The 25615-nt window shown below is 42.8% G+C and overlaps 2 protein-coding genes across 11 annotated transcripts in view; both read left to right on the top strand.

Moving 5' to 3' along the window:
- Nucleotides 1-10530, top strand: part of Ddc (dopa decarboxylase) — an 84044-nt gene extending 73514 nt beyond the window's left edge. For all 5 annotated transcript variants that reach the window (NM_001190448.1, XM_006514489.2, NM_016672.4 and 2 more), the window contains exons 12-15: nt 2338-2436; nt 5239-5340; nt 9203-9420; nt 10114-10530. In NM_001190448.1, the coding sequence (NP_001177377.1) occupies nt 2338-2436; nt 5239-5340; nt 9203-9403 (402 nt within the window). In that variant the 3' untranslated portion in view covers nt 9404-9420; nt 10114-10530. The remainder of the gene's footprint in view (nt 1-2337; nt 2437-5238; nt 5341-9202; nt 9421-10113) is intronic.
- A 5117-nt stretch (nt 10531-15647) lies between these two features.
- Fignl1 (fidgetin-like 1) lies at nt 15648-24343 on the top strand. Of its 6 annotated transcripts, none has more exons than XM_030246214.1 (3): nt 15648-15736; nt 18416-18672; nt 21568-24258. In XM_030246214.1, the coding sequence occupies exons 2-3, from the start codon at nt 18656-18658 to the stop codon at nt 23627-23629; spliced, it is 2079 nt and encodes a 692-aa protein (XP_030102074.1). In that variant the 5' UTR covers nt 15648-15736; nt 18416-18655; the 3' UTR covers nt 23630-24258. The 6 variants fall into 6 exon arrangements, with proteins under 6 accessions (XP_030102074.1, XP_011242039.1, NP_068691.2 ...); XM_011243737.1 differs by having other exon boundaries at nt 15658-15746; NM_021891.3 differs by having other exon boundaries at nt 15669-15736; nt 18416-18535; nt 21568-24343.
- Nucleotides 24344-25615: the final 1272 nt, after the last annotated feature.

Raw genomic sequence — 25615 nt, 5'->3', positions numbered from 1 at the left:
TTTCTGCCTTCTGCCTGTACTTGGGGCAGCGTCCTGGGGAGTGCTAGGGCAGAGTCAGAGAAGAGCCAGCCTCTTGGACAGGATCGTAGTCTTGGCAGTCTTTCCTCTACTCACTTTACTTCTTTCTCCATTTTTTTTTTTTTTTAATATTCACCACAAATGTTTTCTGGATTTTGAAAACACCAGGATGTCCCAGCTTTGCTCTGGAAAGGAATTTGGAACCGCAAGTAATGCTGGGAGGTTTCTTCCAAGAATAGAAGCCAAGCCGGGCTGGGAACATGAGGGGCCCACTGCATCTGCTGTCTCTCTCAGAACACGAAGGGGCCCACTTCATCTGCTGCCTCTCTGACTAAAAAAAAAATCTGACCTGGCTTATTTGCTGGGTGGGGAGGCGGGTGTGCATGGTGAACACAAGACACTATCAAAGCATCTTGTCCGAAGTAGTGTGTCTAAATTCTTGGGGCAGTATGTCAGCCACTGATAATAAGGGGTAGCAGGATTGCCTCTCCTAGACACAGAGTACCCTTCCTTCTTCTGATGACAGCTGCAGGCTGGCAGGTGCAGGTTACCAGGGAATCTTCATCCTATCTTCTCCCAGGCCAGAGTCTCATGGAAGCTTGTGCTATGGGGAAAAGCTAGGACTTGTGCAGCTATGGGTATGGCCAAGAGAACACTCCATTTTCTCCTTTAACTTTGTACAAGCTAGCCCTATTTAGGATCCAAGTTACCTTTTAGAAAGCACAATTTAAGGGATACTATAAGAATAATATTAAAAGTAGTTTGAGGATAAGATCACTTAAAATCTTTTCATCCTGACACTTCTGTGGGCTTTGGATTTGTATTACTCTTGTGGGGGGTACAAATGCCAGACTTTTGAGAGGAAAAGCTCTACGTTAAACAGAGCTTGGCAAGTCTGTCAGCAATTGTCAGCAGACCCTCCATTGTTTTAAGTGAACTTGGCATGAGGTCAGATGTCCCCTTCCCCACAATGGTACTTAAACTGTGCAGAAGCAAAATGGAAAAACAAACAAACAAACAAAAAAACCCCGCACATCCTATGGCCTTATTGTCTCATTCTGATTTTATATACTTGGTAAAAGTTGCAGGACTGCTGCATAATAATTCAGGAAAACCAGAGGCCTTCATAAAGAAACAGTTTAATAATAAGGAATTAAACTAGGGAGTAAAGTCTGATGGCGCACACCCTTAACCCCAGAACTCAGGAGGCAGGGGCAGGAGGTTCTCCTAGCCTACCAACCTAGCCTACTAAGTCCATGCCAGCTGGGGCTACATAATGAGACTGTGCCTCAAACAAAAAGCAATTATACCATAGGCATACAAGTATAGGGGAAACAGCATATATACATTTGGTGTTGTCTCAGATTTCATGATTCAGGGAGGAACGACTGCATTTAAAAATAAACTCTGTGTTCCTAGAAGCAGCACGGAGCTCACTCTTAATTGTAGCTAAAGCTAATTCTTAGTGGGCTCTGTGATGGTAGACAGCGGGCGAGTTTAGGGTGCTTTTCCCAACTGTAGAACACCACCCAGAAGGGAGACTGCGCTTTCTCTCCAGGAGACTGGAGCCTCCGGACTAGATAAGAAGTAAAGAGCTCCCCTCCCCCAGCCCGCCCTTTGTAAGCCCAAGTAAAAGAATTTCAAAGAAAGCCAGGAAGTAGTGCAAGGCCATCCTCCCGACAGGCCTGTGTCTCATGCCTGCCCTTTCCTACGTGCTTTTATTGCATTTCCAACCATCATCCATCACCATCAAGAAGAATGTGAGGAGCCAGTGTGAACAGCCTGTCAGATGACCGTCTGGAAAAGCTAGGAGAAGCAGAGGCAGGCTTCTTTGGTAAAAGGGTATTAGGGGTCACTCCCCAGAGGTCAGTGAGACAAAGGCGCTGATACTGTTTCAGAGTGCAGCTTCAGTGCATCCAGGCAGAGAAAGGCAGACACACAAGGAGTTCAGCACCCTCTCTCTGCCTGGATGACCTCCTGCCCCCTCGGAAGCTGCCTAGGGCAGGACCACATCATTCCTATTTCTTCCTGGAGTGCCTCCTCTGGGGTGTACTCAGCAGACATTTGTGCGTTGAAAATGGTAAACTTCAGTGCCTCTCGTTCAGTGTTTCTTCTGTCCTCATCTCCACAGGATGTGAAGGCAGCTTCTCCCTCTCTTCTCCCCAGCTCACACAACAAGTTGTACGCCTTCCCGGCTGGGAAACGGCCATTCTATAGGAAACTGGCTGCTTCCAGAAGAAACCGGCTGACTGGGAAGCTGAAAAGGAGCCTGGCTGTTTGCACTGTTCTCACTGACGGGTTCTTTATATTTTATTTCAGCACTGGCAGATCCCACTGGGGCGACGATTTCGCTCTTTGAAAATGTGGTTTGTTTTTAGAATGTACGGAGTCAAGGGGCTGCAGGCTTACATCCGAAAGGTGACTGCCTTCTTTGTTTATCTAATGTTCTAACGGTCGGTCGTAGGAAACTCAGAAACGAATTCAGGTGTCTTTGTAAGCAAACACCATCATGCATTGCCTAACAACAGGGATAAGCTCTGAAAAGTACATCATGAGGCCCTTTCATAAACATGAGGGCATCAGAATTTTCATATACAAGCAGAGACAGACAATTTCCTAGAAGGGACAGGCCTTTGGGGACAGAGGAATGGATGTGATAAGTTATTCTCCCCCAGTGAAACGAGTCAATTCAAACCAGGTTTGAATAAAGGCAGGTTTCTTGGGAAGCAGCTCTGGGGCGAGTTCACTGGTCCCAAGGAACGAGGCGCCACGAGGAGCGAGACAGAGGGGAGGGGGAAGAGAAAGCGAGAAAGAGCATGCGCGTTCAGGGAGAGAGAATGCAGAGAGGGGGGAGTGAGGGGGAGCGAGAGGCCAAAATGTCTGGATTACATAGGAAAGAGCTTCTGGGGGAGGGGAGGGGAGGGGAGGGGAGGGGAGGCCCAGCCCGGGGCTGGAAAGTTCAGGCTGGAAAGAGAGTGAGAGCAGCCATGATCTGCTGTTGTCTGAAAGAGCGTTTTTTTTTTTTTTTTTTTTTTTTTTTTCCTTAAGCACAGCGTTGGAATCAGGCAGTAGTTTGGGCCTTTACGATTAAGGCACTCACAAACTGGTTCTATGTATCTTCTAAGACACTTTCATTAGAATATAGGTTATCAGCTCCAGGAAGTTAATTAAAAGCAGTGTGTAAATTTAATGTTTTCCACGTATCCATCCAGCAGTAATTTTGACGGAGCAATACTAGTAATGAGAGCATAATGTTTTTCTCCCCCACTACCGCCAAACAAAATGAAATAAAACAAGCAAGCAAACGAACAACAGCAGCAACAACAACCCAAACCTCCCAAACTAAGAAAACCTTTGAGTTGGTTGGGATAGATACCATCTAGTCCTTTTGTCTCAAGGAGGCTTTCTGGGCAGTATGGAACTTCGGTTCCAATAAGCCACCCAGTCACTATGATGTGCCTTAAAGTAGCTTGAGGAGCCGCTTATTATTCTAAGTCCTACTACCCTACTTTTTTTGTTTGTTTGTTTGTTTCCAGGCTAAGCCCTGAGTATGAGCCAGGACATGTCTACCCATTTAGTCAGATGCAGAGGGCCCAGTGACTTCAGCTGAGTCCTTTCTAAGCCACAACATCATCTTGATGAGGCAAGCATGCCTGTGGTTTCCAGCCTGTGGTGGTGACAGCTTTCCCCTTAAGTCCCACTGCATTACCAGATGTGCAGCTAAAGGCAGGGGCTGAGTGTCTCGGGCCCTCTTCTATGACAGGATGCAGAAAAGCAGTTGTTAGAAGAGTACCCGTGTCTCTTCTAAACTGGCATCTGTCCAGGTCACAAAACTGTTGTAAGGAAATGTATGCAAACATTGAGCAGTGTAAGAAGCTACACAGGGGAAAGAACTAGAAACCTAGAGTGTGTGTAGATTTCTAGATAGTCCCTGATCCAATTGCAAACGGGATAAGGAGGGTGAGTCAACTTGTGTGTAATAAGAAAGAAACCCCAAGTGGTTTATCAGTCAAAGGTGGTGATGACTCTCAGTTCAGGACAGCTCACTGCGATTAGCTTGTGCCAGGTTAAAGACACACCACACCTCTTTCTGGAAAGGCCCCAATCCAGCCTTCACAGGAGACCATAGGAATGGTCAAAGATGGCGTTCCTAGGCTTGAGCTAATTGAAGAGCATTTTAGTCCTGAATCTTTGGTGCCCTCTGGTGGGAAGACTTGAGACAATTGCTTCTGTGGCATCTATGACCAAACAAGCTGTGTGTGCTTCAGCTCCTCTAAAGGATGGGCCTTGTGGAAGGTAGTGCTGGATGCCAGGAGGCTCCAATTAGCTAAGTGTGCCCTTGGAGAGTGAGCAAATGTTCATATGTGGTTTTAATCAGTTTTTGAATTCTTTAAACATCTAGAGATTAAATAAGTTGGTGTATTCAATGCGATCACATAGCGTTTTCTTTTTCCTTTTAATTATTTTATTATTTTGGAGCTAGGGTCTCAGTATGTAGCCTTGGTTGGCCTGGGGCTCAGTATGTCGATCAGGTTGGCCTCAGGCTCAGTATGTCGATCAGGTTGGCCTGGGGCTCAGTATGTCGATCAGGTTGGCCTCAGGCTCATAGAATCTTCCAGGTGCTGTGATTACAGGCACACACCATCACACCAGAGGGGACACAGCTCTTGAATGTGGCAGGTTAGGGTGATTCCTGTCTGTAAGTTGGAATCAGGCTGGGATCACTATCCCATTTACTGCAGAAGTGATACCCCAGTGTACACATCAGATGCAGCTGATGTGAATCTCAGCTGAGCCCAGGTATGACTGAGGCCTACGCTATGACACTTGTTCTTGCAGGGTCTCAGTTTCCTATCTACAAATTAATAAAGCTATCATGAGGAGGTCAAGGTGGCCTTTTTTTCTTTTAGAATCTTCAACTACTTCTTTATAATGTTTATTATAAAATTATAAACGGAAGGGGGTTAAAACATAGATCCATGGACAGAAGAAAATGAGGTTTTTTTTTTTTTTTTTTTTTTTTGAGGAAGCTGGAATCCTTGTGGTATAGGGCAGATGAGTTTCTTCTCAACCTATGTGGGAAATGCTGGTGAGGATGCAGGACATTGCTCAGCGCATGTGAATGACTAATAGATGTGCAGCCCTATAAGGTACTGGGTGGCCAGGGTTAGGCTAAAGTTGTGATGAGAAAGACAGCAAGTTTCCCTTCCCTTTTTCCAGCACGTGGAGCTGTCTCATGAGTTTGAGTCACTGGTACGCCAGGACCCTCGCTTTGAAATTTGCACAGAAGTCATTCTTGGGTTGGTCTGCTTCCGGCTAAAGGTATGTTATGCCAGTGTCAGCCATCTTTGTTTTTGTTGAACACAATAAAGTATTATTCAGGACATCCACAAGCAAAGTTGTGTACCAGTTGCCAAGGGCTACAGAACATGACCTGTGGTGCTAAGCAGGCCGCGCTGGCTGGCTGACTGGCCCAGTAGACTCTCCTCCATGGACTTGCTGCCCAGTTTCCTCTGATGTGATTGGATGCTTTCCTCTTGACCCAATGCCAAGAGTCCATCCAATACCTCTGGAACTGTAATCCTCTGCTGAGTTGCCTGTGGCCTCAGTAACCAGGTCACCTGTGGACACACAACATCAGCACATCTGGGAACCGGGTTGATAAACAAACCCCACTGTCCTAGTCATCTGGCTATATATACCTCCACAAGATTCCTGTGCAGAGCGGGTACCTGAGTTCTGTGTTCTCCTTGGGAGGGAAGCCTGCCCAGATCGGCACGGGAGTAAGCTATCTTTGCAGAGACTTACACAACCATGTTACTCAAAAGGCCCTGCTCATCACTGTCTTATAAACGAAACCAGATGCTCTGGCCGTTACTAAGATGGCTTTTAATAGGCCAACAGTTTTATGTTTTGTTTTCTTCCTCCTCGCCTTCCTCTCCTCCTTTTTACAGTACTGAGATGGAACCCAGAGCTTCACAGATTCAGGACAAGTTCACACTATGCCATAATACCAGAACCTGCCTCCTTTTTCTCCCCTTTTAAAAACTAAGAGAAAAGGGCTCCAAGATATTACCCAGGCTGACCTGAAACTTGCAATCCTCCCAAGTAGTTGGGTCTGCAGACACATGCCACTACACTTGACTGGAAGTTTCTGAATCAGTTCAAAAGGTCTTCAGGAGACCTCCTTGTTCAAGCTTAGACAACAGTCATGAGAAGGAGCAATCTGGGATACATCATTTTCATGCTGTTGCACTCCCTGTACCACCTCCTTCCCTCATCTTGATTCTTAAAGGTTTGAGATAAGATCTAAGTTTGGGAGATTCTAGAAGGATCAATCACAAGCGTTATGGCGTGAGTGCTAGAGAGGAGCCCCATGCTTTCTGCAAGCATGAAATGTAATGTCTAAGGAAGATGTATAGAATGACCAAGAAAGTGGGCCATAGGTAGCTTGTGTGGGATGCCTCAAGTATATGTCTCTGGAGTTCGGTGTGTGGAGCATGGGATATGACAGGGCTACCAACATTGGCATTGGTACTGTGTTGACTTCTTTGTCCTCCAAGTATTTGTTTTCATTGCAGTGGGCTGCTGCAGTAAGATATTTTCAGTTTTGTAGGATGCTTATATTTTAATTTTAATGGTTTTATTGAGATATAATTCATGTTGGCCTTTAGCTTATACATTTGAGTGATTTCTGGTTGTGAGGTCATCACCATAATATAATTTTAGGACCTCTTTGTCTTCCTTAAAGACCTCTGCATAATATCGCCTTTGTGATTGTCAGCTTCACTCTTGATGTGATGTTGTAGTGAAGGCTAAGATATTGGTGGATTTGTATCATTTAGGATTATTCCAAATACACTTGGCCTCAGATTTTGCTCCTTCTCACATGCATGGTAGTGTGCACAGCCGTCACACACAGAACCCTCCAGACTCTTTGGCTAAGAAACTTTTCCTTCTGTGAAACTTTGTTACCTCCTTGCCACGATTGTGCCTTTTTTATTAAGGAAGCATGTTAGCCAAACACCATTTCTTTTTTTTTTTGCCTGTATAACTATATTGTGTGATTTGCCACCTTGTCCTTGTCTTTTCCAATTTGATGAGTTCAAGAAGCATATACTGTGGCTGCTTACTTATTAAGACAGAATCTCATGTAGCCCAGGCTACTCTCAAACTGGCTATATTAGCCTAAGACTATCTTGAACAGATTTTTTCATCTTCATTCTCAAAAGGTGAGGGTACAGGTATGCACCACTCTGCTGACTTAAAGTAGCATCCATTATACAAAATTCATTTTTGTGGCATTGGGGATTAAAACTAGGGTCTCACGGGTGCTAGGCAACTGCTCTACCACAAAGCTATACTTTCTGGCCCTTGTGGCCCATTATTAGACATAAAGTATGAGGCATTACAATGGCATAGTTACTCCTTCTTCCCTGGCCAGGCTCCTTTTATCTTACTTATCTTACTTTTGCCTTTAAGAAAAAGTATTTAGAGCTGGGCGTGGTTGCGCACGCTTTTAATCCCAGCACTCGGGAGGCAGAGGCAGGCAGATTTCTGAGTTCGAGGCCAGCCTGGTCTACAAAGTGAGTTCTAGGGCAGCCAGGGCTGTACAGAGAAACCCTGTCTTGAAAAAAGGAAAGAAAATGTATTTAGGGCTGGAAAGATGGCTCAGTGGTTAAGAACACTGTCTGCTCTCCCAGAGGTCCTGAGTTCAATTCCCAGAAACCACATGGTGGGTCATAACAATCTGTAATGGGCATCCAATGCCCTCTTCTAGTGTGTCTGAAGACAGAGACAGTGTACCCACATACATGAGATAAATAAATAAATAAATCTTTTTAAAAACGCATTGGATCTCATTATAGATAGTTGAGAGCCACCATGTGGTTGCTGGGAATTGAACTCAGGACCTCTGAGAGAATAGTCAGTGCTCTTAACTGCTGAGCCATCTCTCTAGCCCTACTTTTGCCTCTTCATTATTGCATCTCTGATCATTTCTGTTTGCTTTCTGGTCCTGCTTCTTGGAAGTGCTTTCTAACCTAAAGCAATTGAAAATAGCACACAACTTTCCCCTAAATAACTGGCTTTTGTTTTTTGTGTTATATGAATTTCAAGTGTGTGCTCTCATATGTGTGTGTGTGTGTGTGTGTGTGTGTGTGTTTATCATCCTTCCTTGAATAGGACCTTATTGTCCAGTCACAGCATCTATACCAACAATATGAATAGCCTGTAGTTCTCTCACGTATAGTGAGAGAAAAGATTTTCTTAGATGTCACACTCAGACCTGAAGCTAGAAGCATGTGAATCTGTCCAAGGCCAAGAGCAGTTCTCAATATCCAGCAGGTGTTCAGCTGTCATGGTCCAGGCAGAGGTAACACTTTCCTTTCCATGTATCCTCCTACCTCTCGACCCTTAAAATCCAGAATAGTGGTCTAGCCTAGCAAGGGTCTTATGATTAGGGAGTGAAGCCTGAAACCAGCCCCTGGTACATTTTGCTAGACGGAAAGGCTTAGCAGCTTGGAAGCCATTTCATGACAGTTATACAAAGGAGTAAAGAAATAGGCAGAGAACAGCTACCAGCCTGTCTACTTGGGGCCCAGCTGGAAAGTGATGGCTGGCTGTGTGTTGTTTGATAAGGTCCTCTTATCTCTGGTTAGTCATTGGGAGTGGAGGGCTCTGGCCTCTCTGTCTCCAGCTTGTTGACTATTTTCTTTCTAGAGAAGCTGTATAGAGATTATCCATAATCCCCCATTCCCGCATTTACAAATGCCCTTTAGAGATTCTTCTGGGAAACAGCTAGCCTTGCCTGGGGTGCTCCATGGTCTCTGTTGTTGAGACCTCCCGTGGGTTCCAATGTATCTAAAGCTGCTCTAGTGTACCAGAGACAGGGTCACATAGTTTATCCTCATCTATTTGCTGACAGTCCCTCCAGGGACCTTCATCTTTCTTAAACAAACTTGGAGGATAAGAAGGTCAACTTCTGATAATACAGATTGCTGAGAAACGCTATCACAGGGAGAAGTTATCTTATAAGTTCTTTAAGCCCATGTTAGTCATTTCATCAAACTTTCTGCCATCTTACATGTAAAAGAAAAGTAAAGATGGTTTCTTCATTGTCTACCGTCTCTAGGTGTTACTAGACTTTGTGTTATACGATGGATCTGCTTTCTAATTCCCCCAGGGCTCCAATGAGTTGAACGAAACTCTCTTACAAAGAATAAACAGCGCCAAAAAAATCCACTTGGTTCCATGTCGTCTCCGAGACAAGTTTGTGCTACGCTTTGCTGTGTGCGCTCGCACTGTGGAGTCTGCCCACGTGCAGCTGGCCTGGGAACACATCAGTGATCTAGCAAGCAGTGTGCTGAGGGCAGAGAAAGAATGAAAGCAGAGCTGCTTCAGGTAAGCTAGCTGCACCAGGGACATCTGTTTCCTTGTGGAGGCATCAGGATTCCAGCTCAGTCCCAGCATGGCCACTTAGTGCTGAGTGGCTGTGCAGTGAGGAAGAGAAAACTATCATAGTCAGTCAGGAGTGGCAGAAAGAATGTTATGTGCCATGATTCTACAGAGTGAATTTGTATTCATTTCTGTGGGCTTATATACAATAGTGTATAGATCTTGCTGTATACTTTCCCTTCAGATTTCCCCAAACAGCACTGACCAAAGCAACTATCCAAATAAGCTTTAGCTACATGAAAACAGTAAATGGGATTTTCATGTGACCGTCAGGAAAGACCCAAAGTGCGATGGTAAGGAAGGGCAGGCAGGCTTCTGTGCTGCTTATCAGAGAGGAAGAATCACAGCCAGAGTAATTTATAAAATTTATCACTAGAGATGTTAGATTGGTAACATGAACTCTTTTGTTAAAATGATCTATTGTATTGGACACTGCAGAAACAGTGTATTCCTTCTCTGAAGTCAGTTTAGAAGTACAGAAAATTCTAATTTTTATTATTTTATTTTTGTTTCTGTAGTATCGGGAAAGGAACAAGGATCTTGGCCTTCTAGGCAGGTGCACTACTACTGAGCTACATTGCCAGCTCTCCTTATTTCTAAGTTAGCCTCTAAGTTCTTGCTATTTTTTTTCTCCCATAGAGATCAAAAGTTGAAAAGAAGTTTATCTGAAAACTGGAAAGAGAAAAATAACTACCACTCCGTCTTCGTGAAATCATGATTACATGTGGCGTCATGTGTGTCTCCAACATTAACCAGAAACCTCTGACTGACTTTTTGGTGACTTATCAATGAAGAAATATTTTCTGTATTGTCCAGGGAAAAGTATTTTCTGTGTGGAAAGCTATTGTCAGTGGCTCTAGCTTCTGTTCTTTGTGTGGCCGTGACTTCTGTTGATAATAAGATGTCTTTGTGCTCATAAGGTCATTGGTGGCAGGATAGGCTTATAGAAATAGTTTCCAGGGCAGTCTTTGGTCTTACCTTCAGAGTATATCTATGGCTGTTAACTTATCCTCTGTGTGGCTAAATACTAAATAAACAACCTATGTGCAATACTAACTGTATTGAGTAAGCGTCTTGTTTTACACTGTATCAGACTCATTCTTGTGAACTTGACTAACCCTTTCAGACACTTGGTCATCATGTGTTTAATGAAAGCCTGGTATATGTCAGTCACTATTCAGAATCATTAACAACACTCAAGTTCTGCTTAGATTTCATGAGTTCAATTTCTAGGTATTTACTCAAATAATCTCTGATCTTTATATGGAATGATTCTGATTTTAGAAAAATGTTATTTTTTTGTAGATTTATTTTTAATTGTGTGTGTATATGTGTGTGCGTGTGTGCATGTTGCACAAGGAGGCCAGAAGAGGCCATTCTATCCTCTAGAGCTACAGTTATAGGCAATTATAACCCTTCTAATTGTGGGTGCTAAAAACCAAGTGGGTTTTCTACAAGACCAGTGTGCACTCTTAGCTACTTAGCCATCTCCGCAGTCCCAGCATAAGTGTATTTTGGTCCTTTGGAGACTTTAGAATTGTCAACGGCATTCACATGAGGTCCTTGTGTTACTAACAGGTATGGTCGTTTATATGGAGTATCCACTTGATAGGATCTAGAATCGTCGAGGAGACATGCCTCCAGGGAATTTCTAATTTAGGTTGCATATGGCCACACTCTGAGAGATTATATTGATTATGTTACTTGAGGTGGTGAAAATCAGCCCCCCGGTGGCATCTTCCCTTGGGCTTGGATCCTAGACTGCATAAATGGGAGGTAGGGGTTATCTAAACGTTCTGAATCTTTAGGGAATAGAGTCTAAGATCTCAGCTTATGTTCAAACCCAGGAAGGGTACAGTCTTGTCTAACTACGGCTCATTTTTAGTGCATCCACTGTCTTATTAGAGTTTCTAGTGCTATGATAAAACACCACGATCAAAAGCAACTAGAGAAGGAAAGGGTTGATTTGGCTCCCACTTCCACATCACAGCCCATCAATGAAAGAAGTCAAGGAAGTACTCAAGGCAGGACCTGATGAAGAGGGCATGGGGTAATGTTGTTTTACTCAGTTTGCTTTCTTACAGTAATGAGGCCACATCAGTCCAGGGGTGGCACTGCCTATAGTGAGGCCAGTCTTCCCATATAAATCTTCAATCAAGAAAATGTCCCACAGGTCAATCTAGTGAGAGCATTTTCCTCTTCCCAAATGACTCTAGCTTTGTGTCAAGTTGCTAGCAGCACATCCCATCTTCTTGGCCTTTCTTCAACATGGTGCTCAGACACCAAAACACCCAGCCCTAGAAACAGGAAGAAGCGCTTCCTCCCAGTTAACAAAATCATACACCCGCACTTACTCTATGCCAGGTGCTGCTATCCACATTTAAAAATAGCAACTCAATACCTATTTAAAAAATTCCATAGCTGGGCGTGGTGGCGCACGCCTTTAATCCCAGCACTCGGGAGGCAGAGGCAGGCGGATTTCTGAGTTCGAGGCCAGCCTGGTCTACAAAGTGAGTTCCAGGACAGCCAGGGCTATACAGAGAAACCCTGTCTCGAAAAACAAAAAACAAACAAACAAAAAAAAAAAAAAAAAAAAAAGGAAAAATTCTATGAGGTAAGCTGCATGGCAGTGGGGGGTGGGGGGTGGGGGTTGGGATTTGGTGCTTATGGGACAAGATCCATTTATCTTCCTGGGTAAACCTTGCCTTTGATCCCAACTATACATTATTCAGATAGAAGTCAGTATTCCAAAGCCAGGCAGGCATAGTGCTTTAGTGCTTTACTGCTTCCAGTGCTTAGAAGCCAGAGGCAGGTGGGCAGATCTCTTGAGTTCAAGGCCACCTTGACCTATAAAGCGAGTTCCAGGACAGTCAAGGCTACACACAGAAACCTTGTCTTGAAAAATCAAAACCAACCAAACAAAAGCGAATTGAGAATGCCGGGACGCGTAGCAAGTGCATTTAAATCTGTGCCTACTGCAGTTGCTCACTGGAGCACAGTGACCTCTGGTGGCAGTGATGCGTGATGCTAGACCTCAGGTTTTCACTGATTCCAGGCACTTCAACCTGGAGCTGAGAAAGCCCTAGACTTATCTGGACACAGCAGACAGCCAACAAAAGGCTTATCCTGGAACATCTCTTGTTTAGAACGTAGCAGAGAAAAGGCTTCCTGGAACTGGAGATCCAAGTCAGGCTGACTGAATACGAGTCAGCACACAGAAAAGGCCGAGATAGAAGGACCTGGGAAAGGGATATAGGACAAGACCCCAAGGCAAGGCAGGATTGAACTTTTAACATTGATTGAATCCAATCAATGGCATAAACTCAAAAATGGTATTACTGGTATTCTACTCAGAAAGTTCACATTTGAGGAAACATGGTACTTACCCAATAGCATTTTGGCCTAATGATTGCTGTATTAATTTTTTTAAATGAATAATATAAATTCCCAAATATTAATAGTGTTTACTTCTTTGGTATCAAAATCTGTTTCTTGAGCACTTCTCTCTGTGTGCCATAACCTACCCTTGTAAAAAGTAATGGGAAAAACAATACAAAATTACTAGCAAAGTAAGTTGCTTGCATAAACTGGTAATATTTGAAAAGGTCTTTTTAAAGAAACTTGTGTTGTTCCCCAAAGCAGACATGCAATAAACAGTCACAAGAAGAATTATGGCATGACCCCATAGCCTGTTCAAACTAGAAGCAGAAGAGTCCACACATGGACCAGTTTTTCCTAAACACAGCAAATTCACAGCAGCCAGAGGCCAAACTACCTCAGCTTGACTAAGTCTGCTCTAACCTCACAAGAGAAATGAGCTGAAGTGAGCTGAATCAACCTGTCAGCTCCTTTCCGACAGGCTCGGCTCCCTGCGTTACGAAGCTCACCCTTCTGTTCCTGCCCAGTACCGGCTCTTGTTCTGTTTTGTAGAGTGAAGGTTGCCCCGTTCGGGAATATAAAGGCTAACGAGAACTTTGTCAGACTTGTTAAAATTCTGCCTCTGGTCGTAGGGGAGAGCACCGTCTAATGAAAACTTTTCATTAGGACTGTATGTTCCATTCATGTTAGACTGTATATCCGAGGAATGGCTGGCTACATCTCCAATCTTCACGGGTCCTCTTTCACCAAGGCATGTTTGAAGTGGATTTCAGGATCCAACTGTACTCGGGGAATCTCAGAAAAAGAGACAGATTTAATTTTGTCCCATCTTCTTTCCTATCTCTACAACAGCCCACTTCTCACATTGCTTACAAACATAGTTTTTTTTTTTCTTCCCTGAGACAGGGTTTCCCTGGCTGTCCTGGAACTCACTTTGTAGACCTCTGGCCTCGAACTCAGAAATCTGCCTGCCTCTGCCTCCCGAGTGCTGGGATTAAAGGCGTGTGCCACCATGCCCGGCCAAACACAGTTTTATAAACACTTATTATTGTGTGTTTGTGGGGAAAGGACATGTGCCTAGAAGTCAAAGGACAACTGTGTGGAGTTGTTTTGAATCCTTCCACTTTTTCGTGGGTTCTGGAAGCCACACTAAGGCCACCAAGGTTGCACAGGAAATAAATACCTTTACCTGAGACATCTTGCTAGCTTACAAACACAATTTTTCTGGCAGAGGATGCATATTATTTGGGATCATTTTATTTTCTCTGATCAAAACAAATTAGCCAGCTGAACTGTAACAAGCATTGTCTGAGATTATGGTTATAAACTCATAAATACATAAACAAGAAGAAGCTCTCCCACCAAGGACCAGTTCTGTCTGCTTAGGTGGCAATTTCTTTCTTGCAGGTCCAATAACTTCTGACCATGAAAATAGAGTCTATCAAAAGCAGTTTGTGTTCTCGGTCAGCAAGTTTACTACTTGCATAGCTTAAGCCTTAAACTCTTCCACAGTAGACACTGGGTTGTGAGCCTAACAAAGCCAATTTAAAAAAGACGGACGCCAGAGAATAATGTTGCTTTTTGCAGGATTCCTGGTCTTATAAAAAAATAATTAAAACAAAACAAAACCCAGACTCAGTAGGAAACCGAAAGGCAATTTTGAATTTAGGGGAAAAATAAGACAAGCTAGACATGTTGGCAGCCTCTGGAGGAGGCAGACGGATAAGGGGAAAAGAGACCATGCTTTTGGAGTTAAAGGTCAGAAAGGCAGGCAGGCTCAACAATGCAGGCCTGGGAATGGCTGCATGGGTAAGGAAGGTCTTCAGCCTGATTAAAAATGCCCAGAGCCGTAGAGCAAGCAGGGTTAGGAGTGTTGGTCAGTATTTGAAGGAGATAGGATGAATAAAAGAAAAGTACAGTTTTCCCAGTGAAAACAGGCAGGCTTAGCGATGAGGGTTGTAGACAAAGAAACCAAAAAAAAAAAAAAAAAAACCACCCAACAACCCAGCACAGCCCCCCTCCTCTCCCCTCTCTGACAATCAGCTCCCGACTGCTTGGAGCCTGACCCAATGGCTTGTTATGCCTATACAAACAATTAAGAACCTAACCCTTGGTGACCTCTCCCCAAATTGCAAGCCGTCTTGGTTGGTAATAGAGAGGTGGGGGTGGGGTGAGGTGGGGCCCAAAGCTATGAGGGGAAAGTTCCCTCGGTGACTCCAGGACTGTCCATGTTTTAGCTACCTACGATTAGTTTTTTTAAAAAAAAAAAAAAAAAAAAGCTCTTCAGTTCTTACTGGACCCCTGCCAGCTACTACTTCGGTAATCTCGGTATTCCGTCTAATGCTGGCTGTAGCCTTTGCTAAACCTTCCTGTATTCGAGTCTCACTATTTGATAGCTGCTGCTGAACTGGTTAAGGCCGGAGGGCGCCGGGGCGGGCAGGCTCTGGAGTGGCGGCCCGGAGGCTACACCTCCCCTTCCCCCTCCCGGGCCGCTTTCGCCCTCCCAGGGGACTCGTGCTCTCTACACTCCTGAGCTTTCTTTCCTCTCTCACTGCCTCTGCCTAGGTGCCTTTGCAGCACCTAGCTCGGCAAAAAGAACATATTAAGGCTGCAGTGAACGGGAAGCCAAGGGTTTGCTTAGATTTATCGCCACCGCGCGGGCTAAATCTCCCTCATAGAGCGCGGGCCGGAAACCCAAATTCCCGCGTTAAGGCCTGGGCGGTGACCTCAGGCCTTCCGAGACTCCGCCCTCACGCTGCGTGCAGCGCGCGCTCAGCCGCCCTTACTCTACACGCATGCGCAACGCGGGCCGAGCCGTCACTTCGCGCAGGCGCACTTCGAAAGGCGCGCTTTTCGGTGGCTGCGGTCCCGGCAGGGAGCACAGGTGGGCCCCGGTAGGCTGCTGTTCGCCGCTAAGCCGGCGGGCGGAGGCTGTGGTTGCCATGCCGGGTGTACTTTGGTTTTGTTTTCTTCTGTCCGTTCTTGGCCTCGGGTTGTCGGAGAGGGTGGCCTTGGGAAGCCCGCGGCCAGACGGCGGCTGGGGCTGAGGGACGCCGTTGGGCGTGACGGTTTGGGGTCAGTCAGCCACAGCTACCCCCCGCTAGGACTGCTGGGAATGCTGTAGCTGGTTTGCCACCTAAATGTACTCATTTTGAGTTTCGTGCTTTCGGCAATACTAACACAGGTGAATTTTCTCCGAAAATCAGAAATGCTCCAGCATCTGAACTTGACGCCTAAAATAACATCCTCATCATGAAACTTTTTTTTTTTTTTTAAATTCATTCCTGCTCAGAAAATAGTATCTACAGTTAACCGTCTGGTTATGTAGCTAATGTATATTTTAAGTATACGTGAGTTGTATTTAGAATGGAGTCCCCTACCTGATGTATGTGTCAATACCTAGAAATCAGACACACTCCTGACCCCGAGCAGTTGGACTAAAGATACTTTTCAGTTGTGATAACTGGTTCCAGGCCATACGCAGTCGCTACGGCCTGAGGGGGGAACCTTCCAAAGGGAAGAAATAATAATTCATAATCTATCATATTTCTAAGTTCTGGGGACCCTATAATGCAACAACCTGTCAGCTAAATAATGGTGCACGCTGTTTCTCCCCAGGTGACGACATAGCTTAAGAGATATTCTCAGAGTCACTGCTGAAAGAACAGATTATGTATTCAGAATTCAGGGCCTGGGAAATGGCTTAGTGGGTCAAAGCTGCCGAACCTGAGGACCTGAATCCCTAAGAACTGTCCTGGTAAAAAGAGAAAATTCAGTTCCTGCAAGTTGCTCTCAGACTTCCCCAATTTATTACAATTAATTAAAACTTTTATGTCCAGTGTCTAAAGCTAGGTCTTACAGCTTCAGATCCTGTGTTCTAAATTCCTATGCTACTTTGCCACTAGTAAACTAGAGTTCTGTAAAGTTCAAAAATGATGTCTGGAATATAGTAGGCCCTCCAGTTTTTAATCATTTTAGTGGATACCATGAACTACGTACTAAAGAAAATCTAAATACAATGAGAAGTAGTTCTTGTTTGCAGAAGCTTCCTGTCTAGTTTGAATGACCAAAACATTCTTAATCAGAAAATTAACAAAGTAAAGAAAATTGAAATGTAACTCGGTTGCCCATACTTTATAGATTTCTATCAAGCACAAAGGTTAAAATGACTTAGAAGTGTTAGATAATACGGTCAGTACTTGTGTCATTGAGCAACAGACTGTTTTGGGTTGTATGTAGTTGTGGGATATGACTGACTGGAAAGGAAGGAAAACTTGGTCGATAACTTCTAAATACAAAGATGGTGGTGGAAGAGGACAGTTTTTGGAGAATGACTAGAATAGGTGATTTTAGGTGATAGACTGAAATGAAGCTATAAAGATAATTATAATCATTGCGAACCTTTGTGGAGGATATTTTCCAAGTTACTTCTCCTTCAGGTTCTTTTTTTTTTTGAGACAGGGTTTCTCTGTGTAACCCTGGCTGTCCTGGAACTCACTCTGTAGACCAGGCTGGCCTCGAACTCAGAAATCCACCTGCCTCTGCCTCTGCCTCCCGAGTGCTGGGATTCAAGGCGTGCGCCACCATGCCTGGCTTCCTTCAGGTTCTTATTTCTGGTGTTGTATAATGGAGAGTAAAATAAGGTTAAAGCAGATGAAAGCAGGGCTACTTACTTGCCTCAGAACTGTTGATCCAGTTTCAATTTAAGTAACAGTTTGACTAGATGTTAAGTTTCCCATTATTATAAGCAGAGATGTATGCTTACCTACTTATAATGTGGTAAATTTTTTCCACAGCATTGTCAGAGATAATAGCTATATTAACCAGGAGTGGTTACCCTTTTACTCCCGGTGCTTCAGAGGCAGAAACAGGTGAATCTCAGAAACAGGTGAGGTTGAGGCCAGCCTGGTCTACAGAGTGAGTTCCAGGGCAGCCAGGGTACACAGAGTAACCCTTTCTCAAAAACCTACCACCATCACCACCATCAAAGCTGTATTAAATATAGCTCACATAGAAAGTATTGATTATTTAGCTGTACTTCCAGATAAATAGAAATTAAATTTAAAATGTAGATATTCTTTTGCTTTATCATAGTTCTTAGGGAACCAAATGGTTTTCTTAAAATTTTTTCATCTTAGTATCTAGGCAAAAAGTTGTACATTACAAAAGTAGTTTTTTCATTATTTAGTGGTAGGTTGGGCACATTTGTGTCAAGCTGTGCATGTGGATGGCAGGGGACTGCTTTCAGGAACCACGTAGGCCTGAGAACTTAACTTGGCAGGCCTGTGCTAAGCTCTCTCCTTGGCCCCATTGTATATTTCCCTAAGATTCTTTACAACAATGTGAAGGGGCTTATGAGACTATCTCAGGAAAAATCTGAAATAAAACCCCTATCTAGTAGACTATTTGGCTTATTCTTAGAGTTTATTTTTTATAGGTTTTAATTTTTAACACTGAGAAATGGGGGAAAATTTGGAAGATTTGTGCCATCATGTTTCAAGTGTTTATTCACGATAAATCATTAAAGATATGAAACATGTCACCATCTTTCTGTTCCATGCAGCTCATCCTGTGCTGATAACATCGAGAAGTGTTCAGTGCCTGGTAAAGTACATAGACCTTGCTTCACTTGGAACTCGGCCTTGATTTCTGCCGTTGGTCATAATCAGCAGAGTTCTCTCTAGTGAGTCAGTTCTTTAACTCTCTCAGCTCAATTTCCACATTTGTATAGCAGGGGTACAAGTCTTCAAATCATTTTCATAATCACCTGATTTGATTCTCACAATGGTTCCTTCAGAAAAATATGAACATCCAAAAATTGTAAGTGGCTTGCATAATATTATCTGATTTTTCTTAGAAAACAGCCTTAAGATTTAAAGTTTCATTATGGCATCTTCATACTTAGTTTTGACCTGTTCCCCTCAGTGCTGCCTCCTACCCACCTACCCTTTCCCTTGTTCCTTCCCTCACTAGCCCCTCTTGCCTTCCTGTTACCTGTCCCATTGCCCTATTTCCCTCCTCCCTAAGGATGTCTACCTCCTCTCATGACCACCTTTTGTTTCCATGGTCTACAAAATACATACGTAAATGCACACACACACACAACACACACACACACACAATTTCTAACGCTTTGTACCTTCTTATTACGTGAGTCATTGCTCTATTTCTCAACTTCCTAAAAATCACAACCTCTTCTCATGATCCCCTTCTAGTTCTGACCTACAAACACATATAAATGTGTATGCACATAAAATCTCTAAATCTAGATTTTGCATTCTGAATGTCTTATTTTGCATAGCGTAAGATTTTCAGTTGCATTGATTTACTGCAAATGTCAGGATTTCATTTTTCTTTCTTTTTTTTTTTTTTTTTATGGTTTTCGAGGCAGGGTTTCTCTGTATAGCTCTGGCTGTCCTGGAACTCACTTTGTAGACCAGGCTGGCCTCGAACTCAGAAATCCGCCTGCCTCTGCCTCCCGAGTGCTGGGATTAAAGGCGTGCGCCACCACGCCCGGCTCATTTTTCTTTTTGACTGCATAGAACTTCATTATGTATTTATATGTCATCATTGATGTACATTGAAGTTGTTTTGTTTTATGGCTGCTGTAAGTACTATAGTTATAAACATGGATACACTAGCATTTCTGTGGTGCGTGGACTTAGAATTCTTGGAGTATATACCCAAGAGTACAATATTCAGTTTTTTTTGAGCAGCATTTACATTGATTTTTCTAGTGGCCAAACAAATTAGCATTTCCACCCCCAGGGAATAAGGGTTTCTCTTTCCCTATATCCTTGACAGCATTTGTTTTGTTGATGACAACTATTCTGACTGGGAAATAGAATCTCAAGGCAGTTTTAATTTGCATTTCCCCATGACTAAGAATGTTGAACACTTGTGCAAGTATTTATTAGCTGTATTTCTTTTGAGAACTGGTTAGTTCATTAGCACAGTTTTTGATTGGAAGATTGAGGGATCGTTTTTTCAGTTTTTTATATATTCAGAAGGGTATGTGTGTGTGTGTGTGCTAATGAGTGTGTACATTGTGGCCAAAAGAAGGTGTCAGATCCTCTAGAGCTGGAGTCACGGGTGGTTGTGAGTAGTCATGTGGTTGCCCTGTCCTCTACAAGAACAGCAAGTGCTCTTAACTGCTGAGCCATCTCTCCAGCCGCCTTCACATTTTTGTAGAATCTTGTAACTGGTCTGGGGTCATAGCTTAGTCTTAGTGAAGTGCTTGCTGTACAAGCATAAAAATGAAAGTTTGATCCCCAGAGCCTATATAAGATATCTGGCTGGGAGGTGGTGGCACACGCCTTTAATCCCAGCACTTGGGAGGCAGAGGCAGACGGATTTCTGAGTTCTAGGCCAGCCTGGCATACAGAGTGAGTCTCAGGACAGCCAGGGCTACACAGAGAAACCCTGTCTTGAAAACAAAACAAAACAAAACAAAACAAAAAAAGAAATCTGGACAGGAAATATGGTGGCACATACTTGTAATCATGCTGTGGAGGACAGGCTGGTCCTTGGTGTTTACTGTCCAATCAACCTGTAGCCTACTTGGTGAGCTCCCATTCAGGGAGAGACCTGTCTCCAAAACCAGAGTGGACAGTGCTTGAGGAATCATCTTCTCCACCCCACAGGAGGATATTTTGGTTCTCTTGTATTTAGTAAGACATGATAAATGGCTTAAAAAGTGAGAGTTTATAGGAAATTCTGTTGGCTGCCGAGAAGACTGTTTTCCCTGTTAGATACAGTAGCCTGTAAGTATTTGTTGAGTCTGTTTAATCTCTGGTGTTGGTTAAGTCTGAAGTTTCTTTGTTGATTTGTTTGGATGACCATTCTCATGAGAATGGGAAATTGAACCATTAATTAATTTTAAGTCTTTTTGTGCATATTATTTTTTTTAAAAAAGATTTATTTATTATTATACATAAACATAGCTGTCTTCAAACACGCCAAGAAGAGGGAATCAGATCTCATTACGGATGGTTGTGAGCCACCATGTCTCGGACTTGAACTCGGGACCTCTGGAAGAGCGTTAGTGCTCTTAACTGCTGAGCCATCTTTCCGCCCCTGTGCATATTCTTGTACATACACCTGTGTGTGGAGGCCGAGTATCCATATTGGGTGTCTCCTGTTACCTGTCACTTAATAAATCCTTCCCTTCTTTAAGTTATTTATGAAAGCTTTTGGACAGAGTCTCATGTATCCCAAATTGGCTTTAAACTTACCATGTAGCTGAAGGTGGTGACCTTGAACTTCTCTTGCTGAATCTACCACCCAAGTGCTAGGATTATAGGCATGTATAGTTATATCCAGTGTGTGTGTGCTAGGGATCAAACACTAGGGTTCAGGCATGTTAGTAAGCAGTCTACCAACTGCATCACATTTCCCAAGTCCTTTCTTTGGTTACCTTTAAGTCCTTTCTGTTTAAACCCATGAATAGTTTCTCTGTAGGAAAATAACTTTATAAGTAAAACAGTTTAGCATCTATGAAATCATTTGGTTGTCCTTAATCTTGAAGACTGTATCATTGTATCTTTGTGTCACGAGTACTTGAAATATATGATTAGCTAGATGTTTCTTTGACAAATAATCTGTCTTTATAAATGAACCTTATAAATTTTATTGTACTTTTTTTTTAGTGGAGAGTTTTATACTTTTGTTTTCTTCTTGATACTGATTTGCCTTCAATTTTGTCTTGTGTTATAGAACCTTTGACATGGAGACGTCCAGCTCCATGTCTGTGGAGACGACTAGGTCTGTGCAGGTGGACGAATGGCAGAAGAATTACTGTGTGGTTACATCCAGCATATGTACACCAAAGCAGAAGGCCGATGCATACCGTGCACTACTACTGCATATTCAGTATGCATATGCCAACTCCGAGATCTCTCAGGTCTTTGCTACCAACCTGTTCAAAAGGTATACAGAAAAATACTCTGCAATTATTGATTCTGACAATGTTGTAACTGGCTTGAATAACTATGCAGAGAGCATTTTTGCTTTGGCAGGATCTCGACAGGCTGACAGTAACAAGTGGCAGTCTGGATTGTCAATAGATAATGTTTTCAAAATGAGTTGTGTACAGGAGATGATGCAGGCTGGCAAGAAATTTGAAGAGTCTCTGTTGGAACCTGCTGATGCATCAGTAGTCCTGTGTAAAGAGCCCACCGCCTTTGAGGTTCCTCAGCTTAGTGTTTGTGGAGGTTCTGAAGACGCTGACATATTATCCAGTTCAGGTCATGACACAGATAAGACCCAAGCCATTCCAGGGAGCAGTCTGAGATGTTCCCCTTTTCAGAGTGCTCGGCTGCCTAAGGAAACTAATACCACTAAGACATGCCTCACCTCCTCAACATCTTTAGGTGAGTCAGCCACTGCAGCATTTCACATGACACCATTATTTGGAAACACCGAAAAGGACACTCAAAGCTTTCCTAAAACCAGCACAGGACTAAATATGTTCTTATCTAATCTGTCTTGTGTTCCTTCTGGCTGTGAAAACCCTCAAGAAAGGAAGGCTTTTAATGACTCTGACATCATTGACATACTTTCCAATCCAACACTGAACAAGGCTCCTAGTAAAACAGAAGACAGAGGCCGAAGGGAAGATAATAGCCTGCCTACCTTTAAAACTGCAAAAGAACAATTATGGGTAGATCAAAAGAAAAAGGGCCATCAATCCCAGCATACATCTAAATCTTCTAATGGTGTTATGAAAAAGTCTCTGGGAGCTGGGAGGTCGAGAGGGATATTTGGCAAGTTTGTTCCTCCTGTATCTAATAAGCAAGACGGAAGTGAGCAGCATGCCAAGAAGCACAAGTCTAGTAGGGCAGGGTCTGCAGAACCAGCACACCTCACTGATGATTGTCTGAAGAACGTGGAGCCAAGGATGGTTGAACTTATTATGAATGAAATTATGGACCATGGGCCTCCAGTACATTGGGACGATATTGCTGGAGTAGAATTTGCCAAAGCCACAATAAAGGAAATCGTTGTGTGGCCCATGATGAGGCCAGATATCTTTACTGGATTGCGAGGGCCCCCTAAAGGAATTCTGCTCTTTGGCCCTCCAGGGACTGGTAAAACTCTGATTGGCAAGTGCATTGCTAGCCAGTCTGGAGCAACATTCTTCAGCATCTCTGCTTCATCGTTGACTTCTAAGTGGGTAGGTGAGGGAGAAAAAATGGTCCGTGCACTGTTTGCTGTTGCCAGGTGTCAGCAGCCAGCTGTCATATTTATTGATGAAATTGATTCTTTATTGTCTCAACGAGGAGATGGTGAACATGAATCTTCAAGAAGGATAAAAACGGAATTTTTAGTTCAGTTAGATGGAGCAACCACATCTTCTGAAGACCGGATTCTTGTGGTGGGAGCTACAAATCGGCCCCAAGAGATTGATGAAGCTGCCCGGAGAAGATTGGTGAAAAGACTTTATATTCCCCTCCCAGAAGCTTCAGCCAGGAAACAGATAGTAGGTAATCTAATGTCTAAGGAGCAATGTTGTCTCAGTGATGAAGAAACTGATCTGGTAGTGCAGCAGTCTGATGGGTTTTCTGGCGCAGATATGACACAGCTTTGCAGAGAGGCTTCTCTTGGTCCTATTCGCAGTTTGCACGCTGCTGACATTGCTACCATAAGTCCAGATCAAGTTCGACCAATAGCTTATATTGATTTTGAAAATGCTTTTAAAACTGTGCGACCTACTGTATCTCCAAAAGACTTGGAGCTTTATGAAAACTGGAATGAAACATTTGGTTGTGGAAAGTGAATATAGCGATTGAAAGGAGAAGCTGTTATCTAGTAGTCGTCTTTACCTTTAGCCTCGGAAGCTTGCTGTGCTACTTGTATTGTTTTGGAGTATATCCTGAATTCTGTGCCTCAGATTAGAATGATAACAGCTTGACTACTGACTGATATATTAGTATGTTGTATTTGCCTTCCAGTTATATAATATATAAACTCATTTCATTTAAATAGAATGACCTTTTGTTTCTAAGTGAATTCAAATTAGAACTTTAGTCTGGTAATAATAAACTTTGTTAGTGTAGTATTATTATTGCTTACATTTGAAACAGCATTGCATTCTTGACTTAGAGTTAAGATCTTACCAAAAGCTAGAGTGAAAGCAACAGGGAGTAAACTACCGTAACCCGTGCTGGCTTGTAACTTGTTTTGTGGGCTTTTTTTCTATTAAAATTAACTAATAAAAACATGTTAGAAATAGCAAGATGTAATCTTGTATCAGGCATGTAGCCTGCCTCAAAAGATAAGTGTGGCTTTTTTCAAGGGATCTGGAAAGTTTTCTATTATTGTTTTGTCTGATAATTCTTAAGAGCCTATTTCAAACTAAATATTTTTAAATTAAAGAGAATAAAAGTTGTTAGTTTGTTACCATTTTGACGGAGTTGCTTCATTTTGCTATAACTTCAAATTATTTGTTTTAAACAGTCCTGTATACAACATATATGTATATGATTTTACTATGCTTTTGTAGTCTGTTTGTTTTTCCCCTTCAACTGGTATGCAGCCATGGTGGCATGAAGCATTCTCCCTGCATGAGTTTCCACACAGCAGTGATATTGCGGGTCTGTGCCACCATGCACAGTTAGCCAGCTCCTTTGCTTTAAAGTTCAGCATCATTTTGAGTGCTATCGTAAATGACTACAGAAATCTTCCTTTACATCCTGTTTTGTTTGGTTCTAGATTTAACACAGGAGTTGATACATTTCTTTTGTGAATATGACAACATGAGATGAAATTTGAAATATTTTTTGTAACTTAAAAAAAAAAGATTTATTTATTTGGGAGCTGGAGAGATAGCAATTAAGAGCACTTCCAGAGGTCCTGAGTTTAACTCCCAGCAACCACATGGTAGTTCACACCATCTCTAATGGGATCCAATGCCCTCTTCTGGTGTGCCTGAAGACAGCTACAGTGTACTCATATTAAATAAATAAATAACATTATTTTATTATATGAGTGTTCAATCTATATGTACTCCTGCATGCCAGAAGAGGACATCAGATCATATTGTAGATGGTTATGAGCCACAATGTGGTTGCTGGGAATTGAAGTCAGGACCTCTGGAAGAGCAGACAGTGCTCTTAATTGCTGAGACATTTTTTTTAGCTCTGGAATTTGAAACACCTTTTTTTTTTTTTTTTTTTTTGGATTTTTTTGTTTTTTGAGACAAGGTTTCTCTGTGTAGCCCTGGCTGTCCTGGAACTCACTCTATACACCAGGATGGCCTAGAACTCAGAAATCCGCCTGCCTCTGCCTCACAGGTGCTGCCATCAAAGGCGTGCACCACCACCGCCTGGCTTGAAACACTTTTAATGAGTGAATTTAAAAAGTTTATACTTCGTTGTGGCTTACAGCCACCTATAACTTAACTTACTGGGGATCCAGTGCCCTCATGACTACAGCAGACATCAGGTAGAATGGTACACATGTATACATTCAGATGAAAAAAGAGAATCAATAGATTTTATTTACACATAAAATCTAATTTTTTTTAAAGTTTGTGCTTTGGTATAGTGTATATTGTTATTTTTCATCTACCTTTTATTTATACATTGTCGCTTTAAAACATTTTGCAGATTTCCCCTTTGAAATACATGAATGTCACATTAGAACTTAAGCTACTATTTTTAGTTTTTAATTTTTATTTATTTTTTTTCGAGTCAGGGTTTCTCTGTGTAGCCCTAGCTGTCTTGGAACTCACTCTGTACATCAGGCTGATCTTCAAATTCAG

This window comes from Mus musculus, chromosome 11, assembly GCF_000001635.26.
Source record: "Mus musculus strain C57BL/6J chromosome 11, GRCm38.p6 C57BL/6J".
NCBI classification, from domain to species: domain Eukaryota; kingdom Metazoa; phylum Chordata; class Mammalia; order Rodentia; family Muridae; genus Mus; species Mus musculus.
This window is presented reverse-complemented; position numbering and strand designations above follow the sequence as displayed.